At 40.2% G+C, this 24,658-nt stretch overlaps 1 protein-coding gene across 1 annotated transcript in view; it reads left to right on the top strand.

The window, feature by feature from the left end:
* plcg2 (phospholipase C, gamma 2) overlaps positions 1 to 24,658 on the top strand; it is a 216,569-nt gene that overhangs the window by 139,600 nt on the left and 52,311 nt on the right. Inside the window, exons 2-7 of the mRNA XM_072279854.1 lie at positions 2,321 to 2,473; positions 8,528 to 8,621; positions 12,562 to 12,609; positions 17,995 to 18,079; positions 20,290 to 20,373; positions 22,069 to 22,112. Coding sequence (XP_072135955.1) covers positions 2,321 to 2,473; positions 8,528 to 8,621; positions 12,562 to 12,609; positions 17,995 to 18,079; positions 20,290 to 20,373; positions 22,069 to 22,112 — 508 coding nt within the window. The remainder of the gene's footprint in view (positions 1 to 2,320; positions 2,474 to 8,527; positions 8,622 to 12,561; positions 12,610 to 17,994; positions 18,080 to 20,289; positions 20,374 to 22,068; positions 22,113 to 24,658) is intronic.

Raw genomic sequence — 24,658 nt, forward strand, 5'->3', positions numbered from 1 at the left:
GCTAAGTGGAAATGTGAGTTCTCTTTATACTGCACCTATTCAAAATACTCATTAAATGACCGAGAATCAGATTATCAAACTGTACAGGTTGCTTCAAACAGTATTGACATCTATTGGGGGTACTGACAATATCATAATGTCTTCAAAAATGCCAGTAGACACTTTGTGAATGATGTCAATATTCACATCACTTCACTGAACAATTGTCACAAATGTCACTCTTTGTATATTTTAAGATATTTTAAGGTAACTGGTAAATTAGTTTGTTGTTGCCACATATACACAGTGAAAGTCACATCTTGTATGCTGTTTATATAGATCAATTCTTTAAAGATTAGTTTTAGTAAAGATTAACTTTATTTGTCGCATATACACCAACCAAAAATGGAAAATACAGTGAAGTGCATTGTTTTGTGCCCATGCCGAACAGAGTCTGAGGATTGTGCTGGGGCATCCGGCAGCTTTTGCCATGTTCCTGGCACCAGCGTAGCATGCCCACAACTTACTAACCCTAACCCACACTTTAGAATGTGGGAGGAAACCAAAGCACCTGGAGGAAACCCATGTGGTCATGGGAAGAGATGACAAACTCCTTACAATCAAGAGCGGTAATTGAACCCTGAACCCTGATCCCTGGCACTCTAATAGAGTCATGTTGACTGCTACACTACTGTGCTGCCCTTCGATTGCCTCAATTACATGGTGCATTGAGGTAGTATGAGGCAAAACAATTATAGAGAACAGAAAAAAGTGACACAGTTATAGAGAAAGTACAGTGTAGCTAGACAATAAGGTGCAAGGTCACAATGAGGCAGATTATAAGGTCAAGAGTCTGTCTTATAAATCAGGGAAACAGGATAGAATCTATTTTTGACCCTGGTGGTACATATCTTCAGGCTTCTGTACCTTCTGAATGGGGTGGAGGGAGAAGAATTTCCATGGTGGGTGGGGTGTTTAGTTATGTTTGCTGCTTCACCGAGGCAGTGTGGTGTAGACATCTGTAGTCCATAGAGGGAGGCTGTCTCCTGCGATGTATTGAACAGTCTCCATAACTCTGCAGTTTCTTGTAGTTACAGGCAGAGCAGTTGCTGTACTCAGCTGTGATGCATCCAAATGGAATGCATTTTATGCAGCTTCGATAAAAATTGGAGAGGGTCAAGGAGAACATACTGAATTTCTTTAGCCTCCTGAGGAAGTAGAGATGCTGGTGAGCTTTCTTGGCTGTGGTGTCAGTGTAGTTGGACCAGGTCAGGCAGGAACATTAGCGATGTTCAAGTTGAAGTTTACTGTCATTCAACTATATACTGTACATATAGACCTCTCAATGAAACAACATTCCTGTGGACTATGACACATAAAACTTACACATGGCACAGAAATAATATAAGTAAAGTTAAATTAACAAATAATGTGCATTTACAATACAAGTCAAAAGCAAACAGTATAAAGGTACTGATGCTTCATACGTGATGAGACCTGGGTGGTAGCAGGGAGTTCAGTAGTCTCACGGCCTCTGGGAAGAAGCTACTTCCCAGCTTAACGTACCTTGTCCTAATGCTGCAGAACCTCCTGCTTGATGGTAGGGGGGCGGGGGGGGGGTCAAAGAGATTGTTGGATGGAAGGGATCATTGACAATGCTATGGGCCCCATGTTCGCAGCACTGCTAATAATCCTGATCCTCCTAGGAACATTCTTGATGTTCATTCCTGGGAACTTGAAGCTCTTGAACCTCTTGACCACAGCATCAATGATGTAAACAGAGGCACGTGCACCACCTCCCTTCCTGAAATCAATGACCAGCTCCTTTGATGACATTAAGGGAAAGGTTATTGTCATGACACCATGTGACTTTGCTGTCTATCACCTCCCTATACTCTGACCCATTGTTATTTGTGTTATATGGCCGAGTACATGGGTATCATCTGTAAACTTGTAGTTGGAGTTAGAGCAGAGTCTGGCCGTGCAATGGTGAGTGCACAGGGAGTTTTTGTGCAAGGGAGTGGGTTAAGGGTTTGGGGGTTGCATGTTTTTGTTTCTTTTTCTTTGTTTCATGGCTATCTTGAGAAGACAAATCTCAGAGTTATATTCTACATACATACTTTGATAATAAAATGAACTTTGAACCTTTGAGTAGAGTAGGGGGCTGGGAGGCAGCCTTGTGAGGCACTAATGTTGTTGCTTACCCTTACCAATTGTGGTCTGTTGGTTGGGATGTCAAGGATCTAGCTGCAAAAGATATTTAGTCCCAGGATGAGTGTAAAACATCCTCACCTAAAAGCTAATGTTCAGTATCTGATATAAATATTCTGTTTGCTTTTAGTTGATTTACAAGAGATCAAAGAACTTCGCCTTGGGAAAAACTCGAAGGACTTTGAGCAGATTTCAAAAGATCAAAGGGACAAGTACAGTGATGATGTCTGCTTCACAGTGTTCTACGGATCTGAATTTGTTCTCAACAATCTCAGTTTGGCAGGTGAGTGCTCAGACCAATAGAAAATAAATCACGGTCATTGTCATTGTTCCTGATCAATATAGTGAAGCCATTCTCCATTTTGAAGATTCGACAGAACATCTTGTTAAGAAGAATAGAAACTTCTGGGAAAGTGAAACTGACTATTTGGAAGGCAAGATGTTGTGCATAGTGATAAGTGTTCTGGGAAATGTAATCGAGTTTCCTCAAAAATGTGCCGTTTTATTATCACAATTGTGTTTGGATTACTGTTCAGTGTTTGTACATATTGCTCATCCCCAGTGAGTGATGTTGAAATGCCTTGTTAGATCACTGCAGTCCTTCTGGTTAAGACATTATGTTTTCAGGGAGGGACTTTCAGAATCTAGATCCAGCGTTTTTAGGGAAGTGGCAATATATTTCCATGTCAGAAAAGTGTGTGGCTTGGAGATGACCTTGAAGGTAGCAGGTGTTTCCATGACAGAATCATGTTCCTATCCACAAAAACTAAAATGCTTACTATAGATTTATTTGAGATCTTTTACTTTAAAATTAACAAAGCATTGACTTCTCAAAATGGGACTTCTGTCATTTTCAGCTATGTTCATTTTTTCAAGTGACTATGCTAAAGCTTTTGGCTTTCAAGCTTGCAAATTTAATAACAGTTATTTTAGAGTTGCTAAAGAGATTGTAATAAAGAGCCCATTGATCTTGCTGTATAGGTTGTTTTTAAAATAATTTCCTTTTTGGTAGATTGGTGAAACTTGTTAAGAAAGCTTGCATTTGAGATTACATCCTACTCTTTCTCGAACTGTTTCCAAAAATATCAATTGGAAAAGTGTTTTGTTTTAATATGTGGGCACTTTGAATCCATAATTAGAGATTGTCATAATTCACACCATACATAAACCAGAATTGTATAGAATTATTTTGGAAGTTGGGTCTTTATTTCTCAAAATATAATTCAAATCAATACTTGCTACCTGATGAAAGTCAGAATGAGAGACAGAGACAGAGAGCACATGCTTGCAATCAACTCCAGTAAATTACAACATTGCCATTTTTTCTTTAGGCGCCTGTGGGTTTCCAAGTACTAAATAATACTGAAGGAAGTCATTATTGTATTACTAAGACTTCCAACACTCTTGCATAAGGAGGATAACTAGGTTGGAGATTCACACAACTTGTGAAGTCTTCCATTTTAACCAAGCTTTTCAAAAAGGCCTGCCCTTAAAGTATAAAGGAAATTCTTCAACTTAAAATAGAGGAAGAGGACAAAATCTTTTCCTTATCTCTTTTCTGACATTTATAGTTTCTTCTCCTTGTCCATGAGGAAAGCGTGAATAAGAAGTACTAGTTCCCATTCTTACAGTAATTGAATCAAACTGTGTTAGTGATCCCACTCATTTGAATTTAGATTGCATGCGACAAAAATAGTTTCTATCCATAGTTCAGTTGTACCTCACAAAGGTAAATTAATTTAAAACCAAACACTGTCAGTTAGAATTTTGTCTTCAAGGCCATATCATATTCATTACACTATTAATCTTACGTAGTTGTCAAGAAGTCCTATTGTCAAAAGAAGACAGAGCATTATCTGCAAATCATAAGCACAGAAGATTCTGCAGATGCTAGAAATACGGTGCAACAAGAACAAAATACTGGTGAAACTCAGTAGGTCAGGCAGCATCTATGGAAAGTAATAGAGTCAACATATTGGGCCGATTCATTCATCAGGACTGGAAGATATTAAATTAAGAAGGGGGGGAGGAAAAGCTAGAATATGGTAAGTGGAGGTAAGTGGGTGGGGTTATCACCTTCTAGCTTGTCCTTCTTCCTCCTTCTCCCTTCCTTTCCAGTCCTATGAAGGGTCTTGGCCTGGGATGTTGACTGTTTATTCATTTCCATAGATGCTGCCAGACCTGCTGATTTCCTCCAGCATGTTGTGTTTGTTGCAATATCTGCAGTTAAAGGCTGTTCACTCTAAAGTGTTCAGATTTACTTCTAAGACTGTACAAAGTTGAACACTTTGAAAAGCAATGACAGGATCACAATAGTTTTCACCTCTGAGGAAGAGTATACACTTAATATAAATTCTTTAAAGAGCTACTTTCAAATATAGAACACCTCAGCAAACAGTCACACACACTTTCACACAAACTGAATCTAGATTCCTTTCACTGACGCCTTGGTATGTTTCATCTTTCTCGCACAAACACTGAAAACACGCCTACCAACTTCTCATTTCCTCACTCACCTCTCTATCTTTCTTAAGTGTGTCATGCAATTTCCTAACTTGCAATACATTAACATTTATAGAGCAATCACACATTATAAATCAGTTAGAAAACAAAATATTACTCATTTTCAGGGGTTATATTGAAAGGAGAATGGAAGACATTATTCAAGGAGATTTTAAAACATAGTTTTAAAACAGTGTTGTCAACTTCTGATCATGTAGACACCCCCATTTCTCTCAAACCTTCAACAGCCTCCAAATGTCCTTGCTTTCTGATCTGCATCCTCCACCAAATGAGAAAATCTATTTACTATCAGGGCTTCAGCCTTGTTGAAATTAACCATTGTCTCCCAGGGACATCTTCACTTTTGAGCTATTTGTTGTCATTTACGTGTAGAATGTACATTAGATTTCTTTGAAGTTTTGCTTCCTGACATTCATTTAAAAAGAATTCAACTCCATGACCACAGAACCACATTTCTGTTGCTTTATAGCGCCAAATGATAAACACAAGAGAACCTGCAGATGCTGGAAATCTATAGCAACGCACACAAAATGCTGAAGGAACTCAGCAGGTCAGGCAGCATCTATGGAAACGAACTAACGTTTCAGGCCCAGGCACTTCTTCAGGACCGGAGGAAGGCCTCGGCCCGAAAACATCAACTGATTATTTGTGTCCATAGATGCTGCCTGACCTGCTGAGTTCCTCTGGCATTTTGTGTGCTTTGTTTTATTGTACCATTGGTGGGGTCCTCGCCCTGTTTATCCTCCAATGAATACCTTCTCACGACTCAAGCTTTTCGAGTGCGTAGGTGTCACGGATCAAACCCCAAAGCGTCTTTAATTAGCAACGTAGCTATGAGAGCTCTCGACCGTTGAAGGATATTGGCTCTCTTTCAGCATTGGACATGCTATGATGGCACTGACATGTGTGGCAACACTTGTGGGCGGCTCCCAGCACTTTGTTAGCTTGTGTTGGTTGTTAATGCAAATAACACATTTCACTGTACATTTCAACATACACATGATAAATACATCTGAACCTGAGCTGCCAATTAATGTTGATCCAATTGAACTCCTTGCGTTTCATTACAAACAGGTTGTAAACTGTTAGCAAATACTTCTAGGTGTTACTGTCTCCTCGGGTGTCTCTATTCAAGATTGATTAATGTATACAAGAACATAGAATAGTACAGCACAGTACAGGCCCTTCAGCCCACAATGTTGTGCCGACCCTCAAACTCTGCCTCCCATATAAGCCCCCACCTTAGATTCCTCCATATACCTGTCTAGTAGTCTCTTAAACTTCACTAGTGTATCTGCCTCCACCACTGACTCAGGCAGTGCATTCCACGCACCAACCACTCTCTGAGTAAAAAACCTTCCTCTAATATCCCCCTTGAACTTCCCACCCCTTACCTTAAAGCCATGTCCTCTTGTATTGAGCAGTGGTACCCTGGGGAAGAGGCGCTGGCTGTCCACTCATCTATTCCTCTTATTATCTTGTACACCTCTATTATGTCTCCTCTTATCCTCCTTCTCTCCAAAGAGTAAGGCCCTATCTCCCTTAATCTCTGATCATAATGCATACTTTCTAAACCAGGCAGCATCCTGGTAAATCTCCTCTGTACCCTTTCCAATGCTTCCACATCCTTCCTATAGTGAGGTGACCAGAACTGGACACGATACTCCAAGTGTGGCCTAACCAGAGTTTTATAGAGCTGCATCATTACATCGCGACTCTTAAACTCTATCCCTCGACTTATGAAAGCTAACACCCCATAAGCTTTCTTAACTACCCTATCCACCTGTGAGGCAACTTTCAGGGATCTGTGGACATGTACCCCGAGATCCCTCTGCTCCTCCACACTACCAAGCATCCTGCCATTTACTTTGTACTCTGCCTTGGAGTTTGTCCTTCCAAAGTGTACCACCTCACACTTCTCCGGGTTGAACTCCATCTGCCACTTCTCAGCCCACTTCTGCATCCTATCAATGTCTCTCTGCAATCTTTGACAATCCTCTACACTATCTACAACACCACCAACCTTTGTGTCGTCTGCAAACTTGCCAACCCACCCTTCTACCCCCACATCCAGGTCGTTAATAAAAATCATGAAAAGTAGGGGTCCCAGAACAGATCCTTGTGGGACACCACTAGTCACGATCCTCCAATCTGAATGTACTCCCTCCACCACCACCCTCTGCCTTCTGCAGGCAAGTCAATTCTGAATCCACCTGGCCAAACTTCCCTGGATCCCATGCCTTCTAACTTTCTGAATAAGCCTACCGTGTGGAACCTTGTCAAATGCCTTACTAAAATCCATATAGATCACATCCACTGCACTACCCTCATCTATATGCCTGGTCACCTCCTCAAAGAACTCTATCAGGCTTGTTAGACATGATCTGTCCTTCACAAGGCCATGCTGACTGTCCCTGATCAGAACATGATTCTCTAAATGCCTATAGATCCTATCTCTAAGAATCTTTTCCAACAGCTTTCCCACCACAGACGTAAGGCTCACCGGTCTATAATTACCCAGACTATCCCTACTACCTTTTTTGAACAAGGGAACAACATTCGCCTCCCTCCAATCCTCTGGTACAATTCCAGTGGACAACGAGGACATAAAGATCCTAGCCAGAGGCTCAGCAATCTCTTCTCTCGCCTCGTGGAGCAGCCGGGGGAATATTCCGTCAGTTCCCGGGGACTCATCTGTCCTAATGTATTTTAACAACTCCAACACCTCCTCTCCCTTAATATCAATATGCTCCAGAACATCAACCTCACTCATATTGTCCTCACCATCATCAAGTTCCCTCTCATTGTTGAGTAGCTAACACGAGAGTAAGGAGATCAAAATAATTGTTAGTCCGGATCTGTTGCCGCACAAGGAAAACACTAAAGATAAAGAGCACAATAAAAAAACACACAATAAATATAAATACATATGATAGCTTATATACATTGATTGTACGTCCATAAAGTGAGGCTAGACTGTACAAAAGGTGACTGATGGGAAATAATAAAGTAGTGATTGAGTTTATGGGTGGAGGTGTTGATCAGTCTCTGACATTGCTGAGTGTTGCCCGAGTTACCTGATGTCAGGCAAATGGGGCAAAGGATTTGTCTGCTTTTTAGTTTGAATGCTCCATCCCAGACTAAAATGCAGACAGACTTTTTAATCAAATCTGTGAAAACTCTGCATTAAAACTGTAACTTCTAAATACATAAAGTGTCCTTCTAATATCTCCTAACCTGAGATTCTTAAATCCCTTGCTTCTCAATTGTGAGTGAGGAAAACCTTTATCATCCTTCATTGACCCTTTGGGTCTGTCAGCACTGTGGTTGTTACTCTCACATTCAATTGCAAAGCTTGTCATTCATAGTTTATTTGACTGACTCAACAAATGCACCAACCAATGGTGTCTGTGTCTTTGCATAATTAAGATTTTACTTACTTTGCCTTGTGTTTAAATCATTTATTTCAGAATCAAAATGAGGTTTATTATCACTGACATATATTGTGAAACCTGTTGTTCTGTGGTTGCCGCAGCAAAATGTAGTACATAAAAATTAATATAAACTGCTTTAAGAATATATTTTAAAACAGTGCAAAAGGAGAGCAAATTAGTGTTGTTAATTCCTTGTATATACTGGGTTAATTCATAACAGTACATTGCAAAACTGTCAATATGGTACAGCTGCATGATTCTTTTTATATCAATTTACTTTGAGTTAAATGCACTCACCTTGCAGGTCTAACTACGGCTGTAAGTGAACTGACTGGAAAAAGCATTGATAAGCGTTTCACAATTGTCTTCTGTTTCTTCAGCTAATTCAAAAGAAGAAGCTTCCAAATGGATAAAGGGTCTGGAAATCCTCCACAAAGAAGCTCAAAGTGCACCAACACCCTTACTAATCGAAAGGTAGAGGAATGCATGGCAGTCTTGTGCTTAAGTTTCTTCGCCGATTGCTTTTCTACACAAACAAACCTGAAACAGTATCGAACACGCAAATAATTTTTCAGTATACATTCATGCGTAGAAAAATTAAATCATTTTGCACCTGCAAGAAAGTAATTTAACCTGAATTACATCCCACTGTTAATAATTTCTGGATGATATTATGTCCATTGGGTAATTAATCTGGGCACTCTCGTGTATAATTCATCTTATCTTGTCTGATGCAATTCTGCATTTTTTCCTACACTATATATTTTATGCCATTCTCACAAAAGTTGGCTCTTTTGGGTGCGCCTACTAAATGGACAAAATGAACTTTGGAGCACACTGCAATGAGCAGGTCTCCATCCCAACGTTCTGCACAGTTTCTGCTTGCCTCAGCTTTCAATGATCGGGGTATGAACACCTCATCGCTGGTTCAAATCAAGTTTGTTGTCATATGCATAAACACAGTGAGGTACAGCTACAGTGTAAAACTTGCAGCAGCATCACATGCACATAGAATCAGAACATAACTGATACAGACATTATTCATTTGCAATATAATACAGCAAAGAAAAGGACTGGGCAAGACATCAGTGCAAAAAAAAAAATAGAAGCAAGACCATTGTACTGCAAAAGGTGGTCCACAGTGTTCAATAGCTGAGGGAGGATTAGAGTTGAGCAGGTTAGTCCAAGAACCTTATGGTTTCAAAAACAAAGGTAGCTGTCCCAGAACCTGATGGTGTGGGGCTTCAAGCTTCTGTACCCCCTGCCCGATAGTAGAGGTAAGAGGAGGATGTTGCCCAGATGACGAGTACCCTCGATGATAGATGCCGCCTTCCTGAGGCTGTGCCTCATGTGGATGCTTTTGATGTTGGGGACCGCTGTGCCCCCGATGGATGAAGCTGTGGCTACTATTGACAGCTTCTTATGTACACTTGCATTGAAATTGCTGTAAAAGGCCATGAGTCAGGATAATTTCAGAATCAGGGTCAGGGTTTATTATCAGTGATATGTCATGAAATTTGTAGTTTTGTGCCAGTGGTTAACAGTGCAAGACATAAATATTATTATGTTACAATAAATAAATAAAGTAGTGCAAGGGAGGAATAATGAGGTAGTGTTCGTGGCTTCATCTGCTATTCAGAAATCTGACGTCGGAGGAGAAGAAGCTGTTCTTGAAACATTTTGTGTGGGTCTTCATGCTCGCGTATCTCCTTTCTGAAGGTAGCAGCTCGAAGTGAGCGTATTCCAGATGCTGAGTGTCTATAATAATGGATGCCCACCTTTCTGAACACCACTTCTTGAAGCTGTTGTTGATTGTGGGAAGGATTGTGCCAATGACGAAGCTGGCTGTGTCTACACTCCTCTGCAGTCTCTTGAAATGCTCTGCTTTGAAGGTTCCATACCAGGCTATGATGCAACTGGTTGCCATGTTCTCCATCTGTAGAAATTTACGAGTCTTTGGTGACGTACCAAATCTAGAAATAGTATATCATTAATGAAGTAGAGCTAATGGCTTACCTTATTCATTATTGCAATAAAGTGTTGGACTCAGCTCCTCTGAGATGTTGGCATCCAGGAGCTTGAAGCTGCCCACCATTTCCACCACTGACCCCTCATTGAGGACTGGTACGTGTACTCCAACTTTCCCTTCCAGAAGTCCACAATCATTTCTGTGGACGTGCGTTAAGTGTGAGGTTGTTGCGACACCATTCAACCCCAGCTGAGCTATCTCACTCTTGTGTGCCTCCTCACCGCAGTCTGAGATTCTGCCAATGACAGTGACGTTATCTGTAAGTTTATAGATGATGATTGAGTGGCGCCCAGGCACATTGTCGTGAGTGTAGAGAGGGTAGAGCACTGGGCTAAGTGTGCATCTTTACCAGTGTTGATTGTCAGCGAAGAGGAAATGTTATTTCTGATCCACACTGATTGATAAGCAAGTCAAGAATCCAGTTGCAGAGGGTCCAGGATTTGAAGCTTGTTGAGGGTATGAACACGTTGCTGTAATCAGAGGCCAGCCATAGGTATTGCTGTTGTCCAGGTGGTCTAAGGCTGTGTGGAGGCCCAGTGAGATTGTGCAATTTTAGACCTATTGGGTCGATGGGCAAATTGCAATAGGTCCAGGTCCTAGCTTAGGCAGGAGTTAATTCTAGCTATGACTAACCCCTCAAAACACTTCATCACTGTAGCTGTGAGTGCTACAGCGCAATAGTCATTGAGGCAACTCGCGTGGGCATTACTGATGCCCTTTTAAAGCAGGTTGCAATCTCCAGTTACATGTCCTTGCACACTCCAGCCAGCTGGTTGGCACTGATTTCCTGTACCCTGCTAAGTACACCAGCAAGGCCTGGTGCTTTGTGAGGGTTTATGCACTTGAAGGATGTTTTGATGTCAGCTTCTGAGACAGAGCTCACAGTGTTGCCAGATGCTGTGTTGTGTCACTTTCCCTTTCAAAGCATGCATTTCAGACAATTACCAACCAGTCAGGATAATTTCCATAGTGTATCTGTTCAATAGAGTATTTGGTGAAATGCCAAAGGTCCTTAAGCTGCAAAGGAAGTTATTCCATCACTGGTTTAAGCCAATTTATACCATGCACATTCACACTATGTGTTGAGATTTGTGCCACAGTGGTCTAACAGTGATATGGGCCATTCATTGTATGGGACTTAATTGTCAAGTTCTGCCTCACGAATGATTTTCCTCATTTCTCTGGCAACCTTTTACACCTTTGTGAAAGCTATGGGGAGAATTTCTTTCACATCTGACTACCTTCCCAGTGATCAACACAGAAAACTCGTGGCTTTCAGTAGGTTTTGAGGCAACTTTCATCTGGTGTTACATGATCCTGGATTTAGGTCGTGCTTTAGACTATCGTTGGCCAGTTTGATGATATCATCTGAATGGGTATTAGTGCAGTGCATGTGAAGCACACCAAATATGGGTAAAATCCAATTTCTAGACAAAAGGGTAATGCGTACCCTTTTGGTATCTGGGACTGAGAGGGTAAGCAACTTTAGGTTCCTCAACATCCACATCACCGAGGACCTCACGTCTGTACATATTGGCTGTGTGGTGAAAAAGGTACAACAGAGCCTCTTTCACCTCAGACAGTTGCGGAAGTTTGGTATGGCCCCCAAATCCTAAGAACTTTCTACAGGGTCACAATTGAGAGCATCCTGACTGGCTGCGTCACTGCTTGGTATGGGAACTGTACCTCCCTCAATCGCAGTACTCGGCAGAGAGTGGTGCAGACAGCCAAATGCATCTGTAGTTGCAAACTTCCCATGATTCAGGACATTTACAAGGACAGGTGTGTAAAAAGGGCCCGTAGGATCATTGGGGACCTGAGTCACCCCAACCACAATCTATTCCAACTGCTACCATCCGGGAAGCGGTACCGCAACATAAAAGCTAGGACCAACAGGCTCCTGGACAGCTTCTTCCACCAGGCCATCAGACTGATTAACTCATGCTGATTTGAGTGTCTCTGTGTTACATTGATTGTTCTATTTATTATAAATTATTATAAATTACTATGATTGCACATTGCACATTTAGACAGAGACATAACATAAAGATTTTTACTCCTTGTGTACGTGAAGGATGTAAGAAATATAAAGTCAGTTCCATTCAATACTGGTTTACTCCCATATAAAACTTCATAGACAAAAAATAATAACATTTATGTTAGAAGATCTCAAAAATCTGAAGTGTTCTTTGGAGTTGCATGAAATTCTGCGAGCAATTGATTGCAGTTTGACACTGCACTACTTTTAATTCTTGGTATAGAGCATTGTGACATATGTCCTCTTGTTGCTGCCTTGTAATCTGGTGCTGGAAATGCACAAGTGAAAACGTAACAATGCTTTTGTGACTCCTTCCCATTCTGATATGTTTTTCCTGTCACTTTCAGCTGGCTGAGGAAACAATTTTATTCTGTGGACTACACAAGGAGAGTCAGGTAAAGTTCATTGACTTTCTGTGCTTCTTGAACTGCAGTGTTAGGTAGGCTGGTTGAGCCAAGTTTGTTTCTTGATAATGGTGTGGATATGGAAATGCAGGTGTTACCCAAGACCAGGGAATTATGGGATTTTTGTTGGCCAAGGTTGTCTTTGTCTGCCACTTATCTACTGTACTAATGTTTGAACATCTTCCATGTCTTGCTCTTAGCAACTATTGGCATCTGTCTCCTGACTGAAGCGAGTTTTTAGTCAAAGGAGCTGTTGACATCTGGACTAAAAGTTACTCCCTGAAAATTGCAATCACAGGCCTCTGATAATTAGAATTATCTCTACATCATGTTTCCTAGGGATCATTGTTTTTATACTCAGTCAAAGACGGAATTCCATTTTCCTTTCCTCTGGCATTCACATCTTGGATACATGTGTTTGAGATAGAGACCAGCGTCAAGTGATTCTAATACCATTCAGCAGTAGTAAGCAAGGTATTTGTGAGTCTTTCCCTGTATATGAAATTGTTCTTATCTCCTTCCACCACTTTACTGATAACTAAGCAATGGTGATGGGTTGACTACTGAACAGACAAAATTTATCTTTAATTTGGAGATAAAGCATCCTTCATGTTATTTGGTAATCCATTGCAATATTTCAATCTGGAAAATGTTCCATTCTGATGCTGTCTTCTCAACAGTTCAATTGAGAAATCAAAAGAATGTACGGATCTGCATTTAGGAAGTGGATCACCCAGTTTGCACTGAGATGAGAAATTTCTTCATTCAAGGAATAGTGAATCTTTGGAAATGTCTAATCATATACAGTTATTGAGCCAACTTTGCAGTTTACTATCAATGGAAAATTGTGTACATGTTCCTTAAATAATCCAAGACTGACCCAAACTGATAGGAATAACCTGCTATGTATTATTGGACAAAATCAGGAAATTTGTTAAGAACCTTTCAATGGTTAAATGCTTAATATATGCTGCCCTTTTGGAAATGGCCAAGGCTTTCTCTGTGGCAACACATGCAAAGTGCTGAAGGAACTCAGCAGGTCAGGCAGCATCTATTGGCATGAATAAACAGTCCTTAGTTTAGAGATAAAGTATCACGTTATCAGCAGAATGACTGTTCATGTCCTTAAATGCTGCCTGACCTGCTGAGTTCCTCCAGCATTTTGTGTGTGTTTCTCTGGAATTCCAGCATCTGCCGAATCTCTTGTGTTCCTGAAGATGTTCCTTATGCCAGTAAGGACAGGGAGGAAGGCAAAAGAGGTGGGAGTGTGGCACTGTTGATCAGAGATAGTTTCACGGCTGCAGAAAAGGAGGAAGTCATGGAGGGATTATCTACTGAGTCTCTGTGGATGAAAGTTAGGAACAGCAGGGGGTCAATAACTCTACTGGGTGTTTTTTTATAGACCTCCCAATAGTAACAGGGGTGTCATGGTGGGAGATTTTAATCTCCCTAGAGCAAGGGGTTTAGATGGGGTGGAGTTTGTTAGGTGTGTTCAGGAAAGTTTCCTGACAGAGGATGTGCTGGAGGTTTTGGAAAACATCAAGTTGGATAAGTCACCAGGTCTGGATAAGATGTACCCCAGGCTACTGTGGGAGGCGAGGGAGGAGATTGCTGAGCCTCTGGTAATGATCTTTGTATCATCGATGGAGACAGGAGAGATCCTGGAGAATTGGAGGGTTGCAGATGTTGTTCCCTTGTTCAAGAAAGGGAGTAAAGGTAGTCCAGGAAATTACAGACCGGTGAGTCTTACTTCAGTGCTTGGTAAGTTGATGGAGAAGATCCTGAGAGGCAGGATTTATGAATGTTTGGAGAAGCATAATATGATCAGGAATAGTCAGCATGGCTTTGTCAAAGGCAGGTCGTGCCTTATGAGCCTGGTTGAATTTTTTGAGGATGTGACTAAATACACTGATGAAGGTAGAGCAGTAGGTGTAGTATATATGGATTTCAGCAAGGGATTTGATAAGATACCCCCTGCAAGGCTTATTGAGTAAGTAAGGAGGCATGGGATCCAAGGGGACTTTGCTTTGTGGATCCAGAATTGGCTTGCCCACCGAAGGCAAAGAATGGTTGTAGACGGGTCATATTCTGCAAGGAGGTTGGTGACCAGTGGTGTGCGTCAGTAATCTGTTCTGGGACTTATTCTCTTCGTGATTTTTATGAATGACCTGGATGAGGAAGTGGAGGGATGGGTTAGTGAATTTGCTGATGACTCGAAGGTTGGTGCTGTTGTGGATAGTGTGGTGGGCTTTCAGAGGTTACAGCGGGACATTGATAGGATGCAAAACTGGGCTGAGAAGTGGCAGATGGTGTTCAACCCAGATAAGTGTGAAGTGGTTCATTTTGGTAGGTTAGAAATAATGGCAGAATATAGTATTAATGGTAAGACTCTTGGCAGTGTGGAGGATCAGAGGGATCTTGAGGTCTGAGTCCATAGGACACTCAAAGCTGTTGTGCAGGTTGACTCTGTGGTTAAGAAGGCATAAGGTGCATTGGCCTTCTTCATCCATGGGATTGAGTTCAAGAGCTGAGAGATAATTTTACAGCTGTATAGAACCCTGGTCAGACTCCACTTGGAGTACTGTGCTCAGTTTTGGTCACTTCAGTACTGGAAGTATGTGGAAACCATAGAAAGGGTGCAGAGGACATTTACAAGGATGTTGCCTGGATTCGGGAGCATGCCTTACGAGAATAGGTTGATTGAACTCAGCCTTTTTCCCTTGGAGCAATGGAGGATGAGAGGTGACCTGATAGAGATGTTTAAGATGATGAGAGGGCACAGTTTTAAGATGCTTGGAAGCAGGTACAGAGGGGATGTCAATGGTAAGTTTTTTACACAGAGAGTGTTGAGTGTGTGTATTGGGCTGCTGGTGACTGTGGTGGAGGCGGATATGATAGATTCTTTTAAGAGACTCCTGGATAGATACATGGACCTTATAAAAATAGAGGGCTATTGGTAACCCTTGGTAATTTCTAAAGTAAGTACATGTTCAGCACAGCATTGTGGGCCAAAGGGCCTGTTTTGTGCTGTAGGTTTTCTATGTTTCTACGTTAGGAATGGAAATAATTTAGAGTTCAAAAATTACTTAAATCAGGCATTCTGGAAGATCCATCTTTCCTTATACCTTTGAAATTCATCTCGTTTGACAGGTTTGTTGTAATCACGTGCCTCATCTGAGCTTAAGCATAAAAATCCTTACATATATGGTCTTTGTGATACGGTGCTTTGCTTAAAAAATCTTTAAAAGAACTGAATTTGCTTTTTTTTTTGGAAGAACTGAGTTTTAGTGTGGTAGTGAAACTTAGGTTCTTATTGGTCTATGTCATGTGCAACTAATTTCACCTTGCTTTTTAAAATTTACTTTGGATTAGATTTTACTCTCAGCATTCCATATCTTTTCTCACCCTTCCATCACTCAGAGGAATTGCCAAACCAGTGGTTTAGTTAGACGCTTAGTTTTGAGTGTGTGAATGGAATAACCCAAGCTTGTTTGCTAGCCACTTATTTCACCTAAACTGGAGTTCATTCCAAATATTTTCAAGTGAAGATACTTTTCAATTTAGAAAAATATTATAGGTTCAGTTCTCCACTTAAATGCAGGAACAGTCCACCTTTAAAATACAGTTTGCTCTGTTGCTTTAGGCAGAAAACTCTGCCATTTTACAATTTTAAGTGAAGTATTTATAATGCTTTTGAGATGAATTGATATTGCAGGTTTTCACACACACTGTTGTAGGATTTTCAGCTCTGGAAGAAAGCTTCCATCATTTTGGGATCATTTCTTACTTGCAGTGAAAGAAGGAGGGAGTGACAATATATCAGAAAAAGACAACTGTCCTTCTGGGCCTTGCCTTTGGCATAACAAGATTTAGTTGAAATGCCACTTGCTTCCATACATCCCAGGTGGAATAGCAATACATCACTGTTAAATGCTCCAATATGTTCTCAATTCAATTTCTTTTCAATAGCTTCTAATAAAAAAATCCTTATTCTGAAATGCAAGGATAGAATTAATCTGTTCAACCAGCTTGCTAAAAACTGCTTTGGCCTTAGCCTATGCGTACTGATGGTATGATGGTATTGGGTTTGCTGACTGTGAAGTTATCAACTCAAACAAAGTCCTTAAGCTGTATCTGATATAAATAGCCACAGGTACTCTCACTAAAAGGAGCTTATACTGCAACTACCCAACCCTCAAAGACTAGTTCACTTCCCTGTATATCCTTCATGATGAGTTTAGCTGCCAATACTCACTATTTGGGCAGTTGGACCCCCTCCCTACCAAGGAGAACATAATTTCAGATTAAGCACAATTTATTTTCAGTGATGCATGTTTAAATTCACACAACATTCTTAAAACACATTTAAAACTCACAGAAGATTTCTATCTTATATAGAAATCCAAAGTACAAACTGTTTCTAAAACAGGAAGGATTTGCAAAACACACAAACAATTCCCATAAGCTATAAAGATGTACCCACATGCCACAAATTCGTGAGTCATCTGTCACAAAAACCGAAGACAGAGGGATGGATTCTGGTTCACCTCGTGTTTCCGTCATTCTTCTGTATATTCCTGGACCATTCCTAAAAAGCCTGAACAGCTGTCTACGTTTATACAATTTCTTTGCCACTTGGGTGACTGCACACATAATATTTTTACATTTTAATGCAAGTGGTCTAAAAGCTTCTGGCGACAGAATTCCCAGGTACCCACAATTAATGCTGTGAAGCTGACTCTATGAATAAACAAGCGTTCTAAGTTATTAATAGATCAGCTATCTGATGTACTAAATGATAGTATTCATCTGGTCTGTAAGCTTCCTTAAACTAAACAACTCAGTCATTGTTGTCTGATTTGAAACAAGCCAAGTTAAATAATCCATTATCTTACACTGCACCTCTTTAGCAGTTAGTCCATGTGCTGTGAACAAGAGCTTGTTTTCAAAGCTGTCTTTTTAACTTCAAACTGACTAAAGCTTATTATTTATATTGAGAACTGAAGACTGGCTCCCGCTTATGATCAGAAGCTAAGCAAGGAATATAAGTTGGAAGTTTTAACTTATTCAGAAACAGCCCTTTGATCTTTACAAGCGTCAACTGCTGTATGTAGAAAGCTGAGCATGGCGAAAACAAGGCTCCCTTTTGGCCCTAGACAGTGAATATCCACCGCAATGGGTATGTCTCCTATTTTATGGAGTAAATTCCCAGTTCTCACTCCCTGGTGAAGACTCATAGTGGAAGCATTGTGACCTTAGTGTCTGACCCATGCTTCCTTTACATATGACTTGGAGTGTGTGATTTGTGAATTTATCTTTCTATATTTGGCTTCTTTCCCATATGATTGAATCAACTAACTTCTTACATTTTTTCAGCATCACCTTCAAGGAGCTGAAGATAATGCTACCTCAAGTGAATTTCAAAGTACCAAATGTGAAGTTCCTTAAGGACAAGATGGGGGTATTTATCCTTTACATTTTTTGCCAGTTACTGTTTCTGAAGTTGCTATATTTTGTTTATTCCTTCCTTATTTGTTAAAAATTCTGAAACTTGGTTTTCATTTCTATGTTGGGGTTTTGCCTTGTATTCGCTGCTGGGGGTGCATATTCCAGGAAAAATTGCATTGAAGGTTTAGATTTCCTCAATAGCTTCTAACAAGAGTCAAGTGAGAAATTTTGTACTTTTTCTGCTTTTAAGCTTCAGCCCAAAGTTAGAAAATAATGAAATAACTCAATAGATCACATGTTTAGACAGAAAGACAGAATTAACACCCTGATGAAGGGGCTTGGCACAAAACATCGACCATTTATTCCTCTCCATAGACACTACTTGGTCTGCTGACTTTATCCTGCATTGTGTATGTTTGTTACACTAACATCTCAAGTTGCAGACCTTCCATTTAACCTATTTAGGACATTACTGATCCTATTAATATTGTTCTCTACTAGATTGCACTTGAATAGTTCAGTTATTTTTCATCTTTGGTGTGTTTATAAAAAAAAACAATAATTACCGTTAATGATGTCGCGGTAAAGATGGTGCATAACTGTGGCAATGTTCAAAATCAGCACAAAAATCAGAGAATTGAAAGCAGATTCAGGCTACACAGAAGTCTCATACTGCACAACATCTCCAGCCCACAAGCATCTTGCAAGTTATGTATTTACCTGGAACATGACTGTAGAATAGTGCATCCAAACTGCAGCTACCTGGGAGATAGAAATCATCTCTGTTTGCAGAAACTAGATCTGTGCAAATGATTACCCGGATTTTTAAAAATAAGCATTTCAGTGAGGTAAACTAGATGCTACGTGGTGCTATGTTGGAGGAGCAGCCTAATCATTTTTATTCATTACCTTGGGCATTGCATTCTTTCATCTTAACAATAAAATCTAGCTTTCTATACTAGTATACTTGGTACATAAGCCATCCAAAGTATATTTCTACACATATCCCCAGCATGCGGAGTTTATGATTTCCATGTGGCCATTATCATTGTATGTCTGGAAGAGTTCAAGTCAGTCATTCCACAGTGGGAAGGATTCTCACAGTTTTAGAGCACTGAGGCCTTTTGGCTTCCTGTGCTCATGGAGTTCACAGTTCTTGCTGTGCTGATGAAGGATCTCCATGTCCTTCAGTGAAGGAGTCTGGAGAGGACAGCCATAGGTGTCTGTTGTGTGTCTGCTGTCTCTTTTGCAGAAACTGGGCCCACTCCTCTGTGCGGTGTGTCAGCCACTGAATACAAAGTGCAAATGCTGGGGCAATGATAAGACATTGTGCTTAGAGCAATAGAACATAATTTTCGGATAATAATTCAGGTATATTTTCTAGTGTGGATGTCAGCCAAAATGACTTGTGATTCAGCCCTTTTGCAGATGTTTCAATAACCACAATAACGTAAGAGTAAGGATTTCATTGATGGATTAATACAACTACAGTTAGCAGTTTAAGTAGTGGAGAAGCTTACTCCAAGTGTGCCAGGACTGTTTTAAAGTAGTGACATTTATGGATCATCCCACAACTAAACTATCCAGCAGCGGTTTAAAACTACTTGATAAGATAGATATTTTATTTACTCTTTGGATTGGTATATCAAGGCATAATATGTTCATTGTAATAACTTGTCTATTAGTGATTAATAACTTTGGAAACTGATTTTCTTTAATAACCCAGGCTCAAAAGTATATATACCATTTTACAAGTTAGAACTAATATTTGTTCCATGTCAAATTTACTCTTCATTTTTGGTAATTTTCAGTACTTCCGAAGTAATTTCTGTAAAGTGGGCTTTATTTATCTATTTCCCCGTTATGTTCTCTAAACTCTGAGCACCCATTTGATCGATGCTGGTGAAAGAACATCAGCTGTTGCAATTCTCTCGTCCATTATTATTGAAGAAAAGTAGGGCATGACAGAACTGGTTTCATCTTGAGAAAATGCTTTGCCATTGTTCATGTTTAGAATGACGAGAGTTTATATCTGGGCTGTTATTTCATTTTCTGTCATTTTGTGCCAGTCTGCACACAACAGTGTCACAGTTATACTGGTTTCAAGGCAGATTCTGTGGGTTATGGAACAGCATCATTCTTCTGCCAGATATTGAAGGTTCTTTGTTAAGGAGAGTCAATGTTCATTATTTTATCTAAAATAACCACTGTCAATGCTTTCAGGACATGGGAAATTCTAAAGATGATCTTAGCTTTGAACACTTTCACCACTTCTACAAGAACCTAATGTTTGAAAGCCAGAAGATGGTAAGTAAATCACGGCAGTGTAATTCACATATCATGATATTTAATTGGTAATGATAAATTGTTTATTATTGTCAAATGTACTGAGATACAGTGAAAAACTTCTGTTTGCATGCCATCCAGATAGATTATTTCAAACATAATTACATTGAGATAGTACAAAAGAAAATTAAAACAGAATGCAGGGTATAATGTTACAGTTACAGAGAAAGTGAAGGATGATTTGTATGTATTACCAGACTTCGTTCACAAGTTGCTATTACTATTGATTATAAAACGCTTTCTTCAGTGGTGAAAAAAATAAAGAATTAGTGAAATGGCTTTTAAGTTTCAAAAACTGTCTTAAAGTAAATTCAGTGGGAACCCCTCTTTAATCATTCATAGTCACGTCAACAGTTTCAGTTATCATATTATGGTGTTCAGCTAAAGATCAGCGGCTACCCCAAAGCTCATTTAGTCCCCATCTATATCACAGCAATTAGCATCATGCTATTATGGCGCCAGTGACTCGGGTTCAATTCCACTGCTGTGTGTATGTTCTCCTTGTGATTACACGGGTTCTCTCCAGTTTCCTCCCACATTCCAAAGCCATAACAGTTAATAGGTTAATTGGTCTCGTGGGCGTCATTGTGTGGTGCGGGCTCATTGTGCTGGAAGGCCCTGTTACCATGCTGTATCTCGAAATAAAACCATCAATCAATCAATGATTAAATATGTACCTTAATACACTCCAATTATTACTCAGATATTTGATTTGACATCCCTGCATTTTTAATGTTTTATTTTAAGTACTTCGCTCATTTCAATGTTAAATGTAGCAATCTCTTTCCAGTCTCTGCGGCCTCCAGATCTCCAATCTATATAGATGGCATTGGTGTCACTGTCAGTTGCGAGAGAGAGAGAGAGAGAGAGAGAGAGAGAGAGAGAGACAGACAGACAGATAGACAAACAGACCACGACCACATAATCAAACCTGATTTTTGAGTCAGTTGCAAAGAGACAGAAATAGAGCAAGTGAAATGTTGCTCCATTGAACAGCAGTAACCAGCTGCAATTCTCTCCAGCTGAGCTAGGCGGACGAAAAGGCTGCCCACTTCAAGCAAGTCTTTCACAATGTCAGAATCAGAAATCAGGTTCTACTAAGCTGCCAGGTTTATGCCAGGAAGTGCAAGCAGTTCCAATAAAATAATTCCAAAATTATGCCTTTAATTTTCCATGAAGGATTGGTGGAAGCAGGAATAGTTTAAGAAAAACTTAGACTTCCATACCTTAACTATTACCTGTACTTTGTTATCCTTGCCCTTAATTGTGTAGATGTTCCAGGATGGTCCAACACCCAATCCTAAAATGTAGACTACTCTTAAGCCTACTGTATGACTTCCCAATGGACTAAGAATATAACATTAGAGCTTGGGCATTTTACTGCTTGGCCTTCAGTCCATTTCAAGTTATGGCCGCTCAATTAGATTTAAAATCAAGGCTCACAATTTAAGGTCAGGTGTCTATTTTATAACATTGTAGTTATTTTCATGGTTTTATTTGGGCGAATGAATTGCAGAGTTATTCTAACTGGTTAAAAAAAATCTATCCTGTAATTTCTGATCGGTGTTCATATGGACATTTTTCACGGTCGCCTCACAGTTGTTTAAAATAAATATTAAAATTAAAATGTGTTACTCAAAAGTATCTCTCTTCTAGATTCTTGACATGTTTAAAGTGGAGGGATCTGTATTTATTCTTGGGTAAGCAGATTTTTTCTCTGTCTGTTTGGGGAAATAGGAATTCTTCCATCACTATAGTGTTGAATGTTTGAGGACAGCACAGTGGTGCAGCAGGTAGTGCTGTTGCCTCACACAGTGCCTATAAAAAGTATTCACCCCCTCCTCTTGGAAGTTTTCATGTTTTTTTTTACAACATTGAATCACAGTGGATTCAGTTTGGCTTTTTGTGACACTGATCAACACAAGACTCTTTCATGCCAAAGTGAAAACAGATTTCTACACAGTTAGCTAACTTAATTACAAACTTAAAACACAAAGTAATTGATTGCATAAGTATTCACTCCCTTCAAGACAGTATTTAGTAGATGCACCATTGGTAGTAATTACAGCCTTCAGCCTGTGTGGATAGGTCCCTAGCAGCTTTGAACATCTGGACAGTGCAATTTTTCCCCATTCTCCTTTATAAAACTACTCAAGCTCTGTCAGATTCAAGTCCAGCCACAAATTTTCAATTGGATTGAGGTCTGAACTCTGAATTGGCCACTCCAGGACATTAACTTTGTTGTTTTAAAGCCATTTATGCTTGTGGCCATTGTCTTGCTGGAAAACAAATCTCCCAAGTCAGAGTTCTCTTGCAGACTGCATCAGGTTTTTCTCCAGAATTTCCCTGTATTTTGCTGCATTCATTTCACTCTCTACCTTCACAGGCCTTTCAGGGCCTGCTACAGTGAAGCATTCACTCTCTGCCATCACAAGCTACCACCCTGCTTCACGGTAGGGATGGTGTGCTTTTGATGATGTGCAGTGTTTTGTCTGATGGCCAAAAAGCTCAATTTTGGTTTCATCAGAGCATAGAGCCTTCTTCCAGCTGACTTCAGAGTCTCCCACATGCCTTCTGGCAAACTCTAGTTGAGATTTCATGTGAGTTCTTTTCAATAGTGGCTTTCTCTTTGCCTTCTCCCATAAAGCTGCGACTGGTGAAGCACCCAGGCAGCAGTTATTATAGACGTAGTCTCTCTCATCTCAGCCACTGAGGCTTGTAACTCCTCCAGAGTTGTCATAGATCACTTGGTGGCCTCCCTCACTTGTCCCCTTCTTGCATGGACATTCAGTTTTTGAGGACAATCTGCAGATTTACAGCTGTGCCATATTCTTTCCATTTCTTGATAATTCACTTAACAGTACGCCAAGGGATATTCAGTGACTTGGAGATTTTCTTGTATCCATCTCCCGACTTGTGCTTTTCAATAACTTTTTTTGCAGAGTTTCTTGGAGTGATTTTTGTCTTTATGGTGCAATTTTTGCTGGGAATCTGACTCGCTAGCAGTTGGACATTCCAGATACCTTCCTGGTGTATTTTTACTACCATCAAATGAAGCACCTTGACTGCATACAGGTCTCCATTTAACTTATGATGTGACTTCTAAAACCAATTGTCTGCACCAGTGATGATTTGATGTGTCATATTAAAGGTGGTGAATACTTATGCAATCAATGATTTTATGTTTTGTATTTGTAATTAATTTAGATCACTTTGTAGAGGTCTGTTTTCACTTTGATACAAAAGTCTTTTTGTGTTGATCAGTGTCAAAAAAGCCAAATTAAATCTGCTGTGATTCAATGTTGTAAAACAATAAAACATGAAAACTTCCAAGGGGGATGAATACTTTGTACAGGGACTGTAGCTGTATTGGTGCATGTTCGATCCTGACCCTATGTTGTGTCTAAATTGAAACTGAACATTCTGCTTGTGACTTTATACATTTCCCTTGGGTGTTCCGATTTTCTCCCACATCCCAAAGATATGCTGGCTGCTTAACTGCCCAGCTTTGTTAATGGGCGTATATAAGAGATGGGTTACTAGAGAATAAATGGGAGGATGGGAATGGTGGGATTGTTCTGGGACAGAGGTCCCCAACCTTTTTTGCACCGCGGACCGGTTTAATATTGACAATATTCTTGCGGACCGACCGACCAGAGGGGAAGGGGCGTGTTCAAGTAGGGTTAAACTCCCATCAACATGTTTTTTACAGTTAGGGTTGCCAACTTTCTCACTCCCAAATAAGGGACAAAAGTAGCAGTCAAATCCCGGGACACTTTACCCCAGGAAAGACTACCATGACCATGAAGCCTTGCACGGGCGCTTGTGTGCGCATGCGCGTACGTGCTGATTTTTTTTTTTCCCCCACAAATAGGTTTTGCCTTCATCTTCCCAACTGCACTGTACATACATTATTTCTACTTAATATAGGCTATGTATTTATCATATCATTCCTGCTTTTACTATATGTTAGTGTTATTTATTTTCGGTTTTATGTGTTATTTGGTATGATTTGTTAGGTTTTTTTTGGGTCTGGGAATGCTCAAAAATTTTTCCCATATAAGTTATTGGTAATTGCTTCTTCACTTCATGCCATTTCGGCTTATGAACAGTTTCATAGGAACGCTCTACCTTAGCGGGGGGAAATACGGGACAAGGGCGGTCCTGTGTGGAACAAACCAATTTAGCCCAATATACGGGATGCCTTGGCAAATATGGGACAGTTGGCAACCCTATGTTCAAGTTC

The sequence above is a fragment of the Mobula birostris genome, chromosome 15 (assembly GCF_030028105.1).
Source record: "Mobula birostris isolate sMobBir1 chromosome 15, sMobBir1.hap1, whole genome shotgun sequence".
NCBI classification, from domain to species: domain Eukaryota; kingdom Metazoa; phylum Chordata; class Chondrichthyes; order Myliobatiformes; family Myliobatidae; genus Mobula; species Mobula birostris.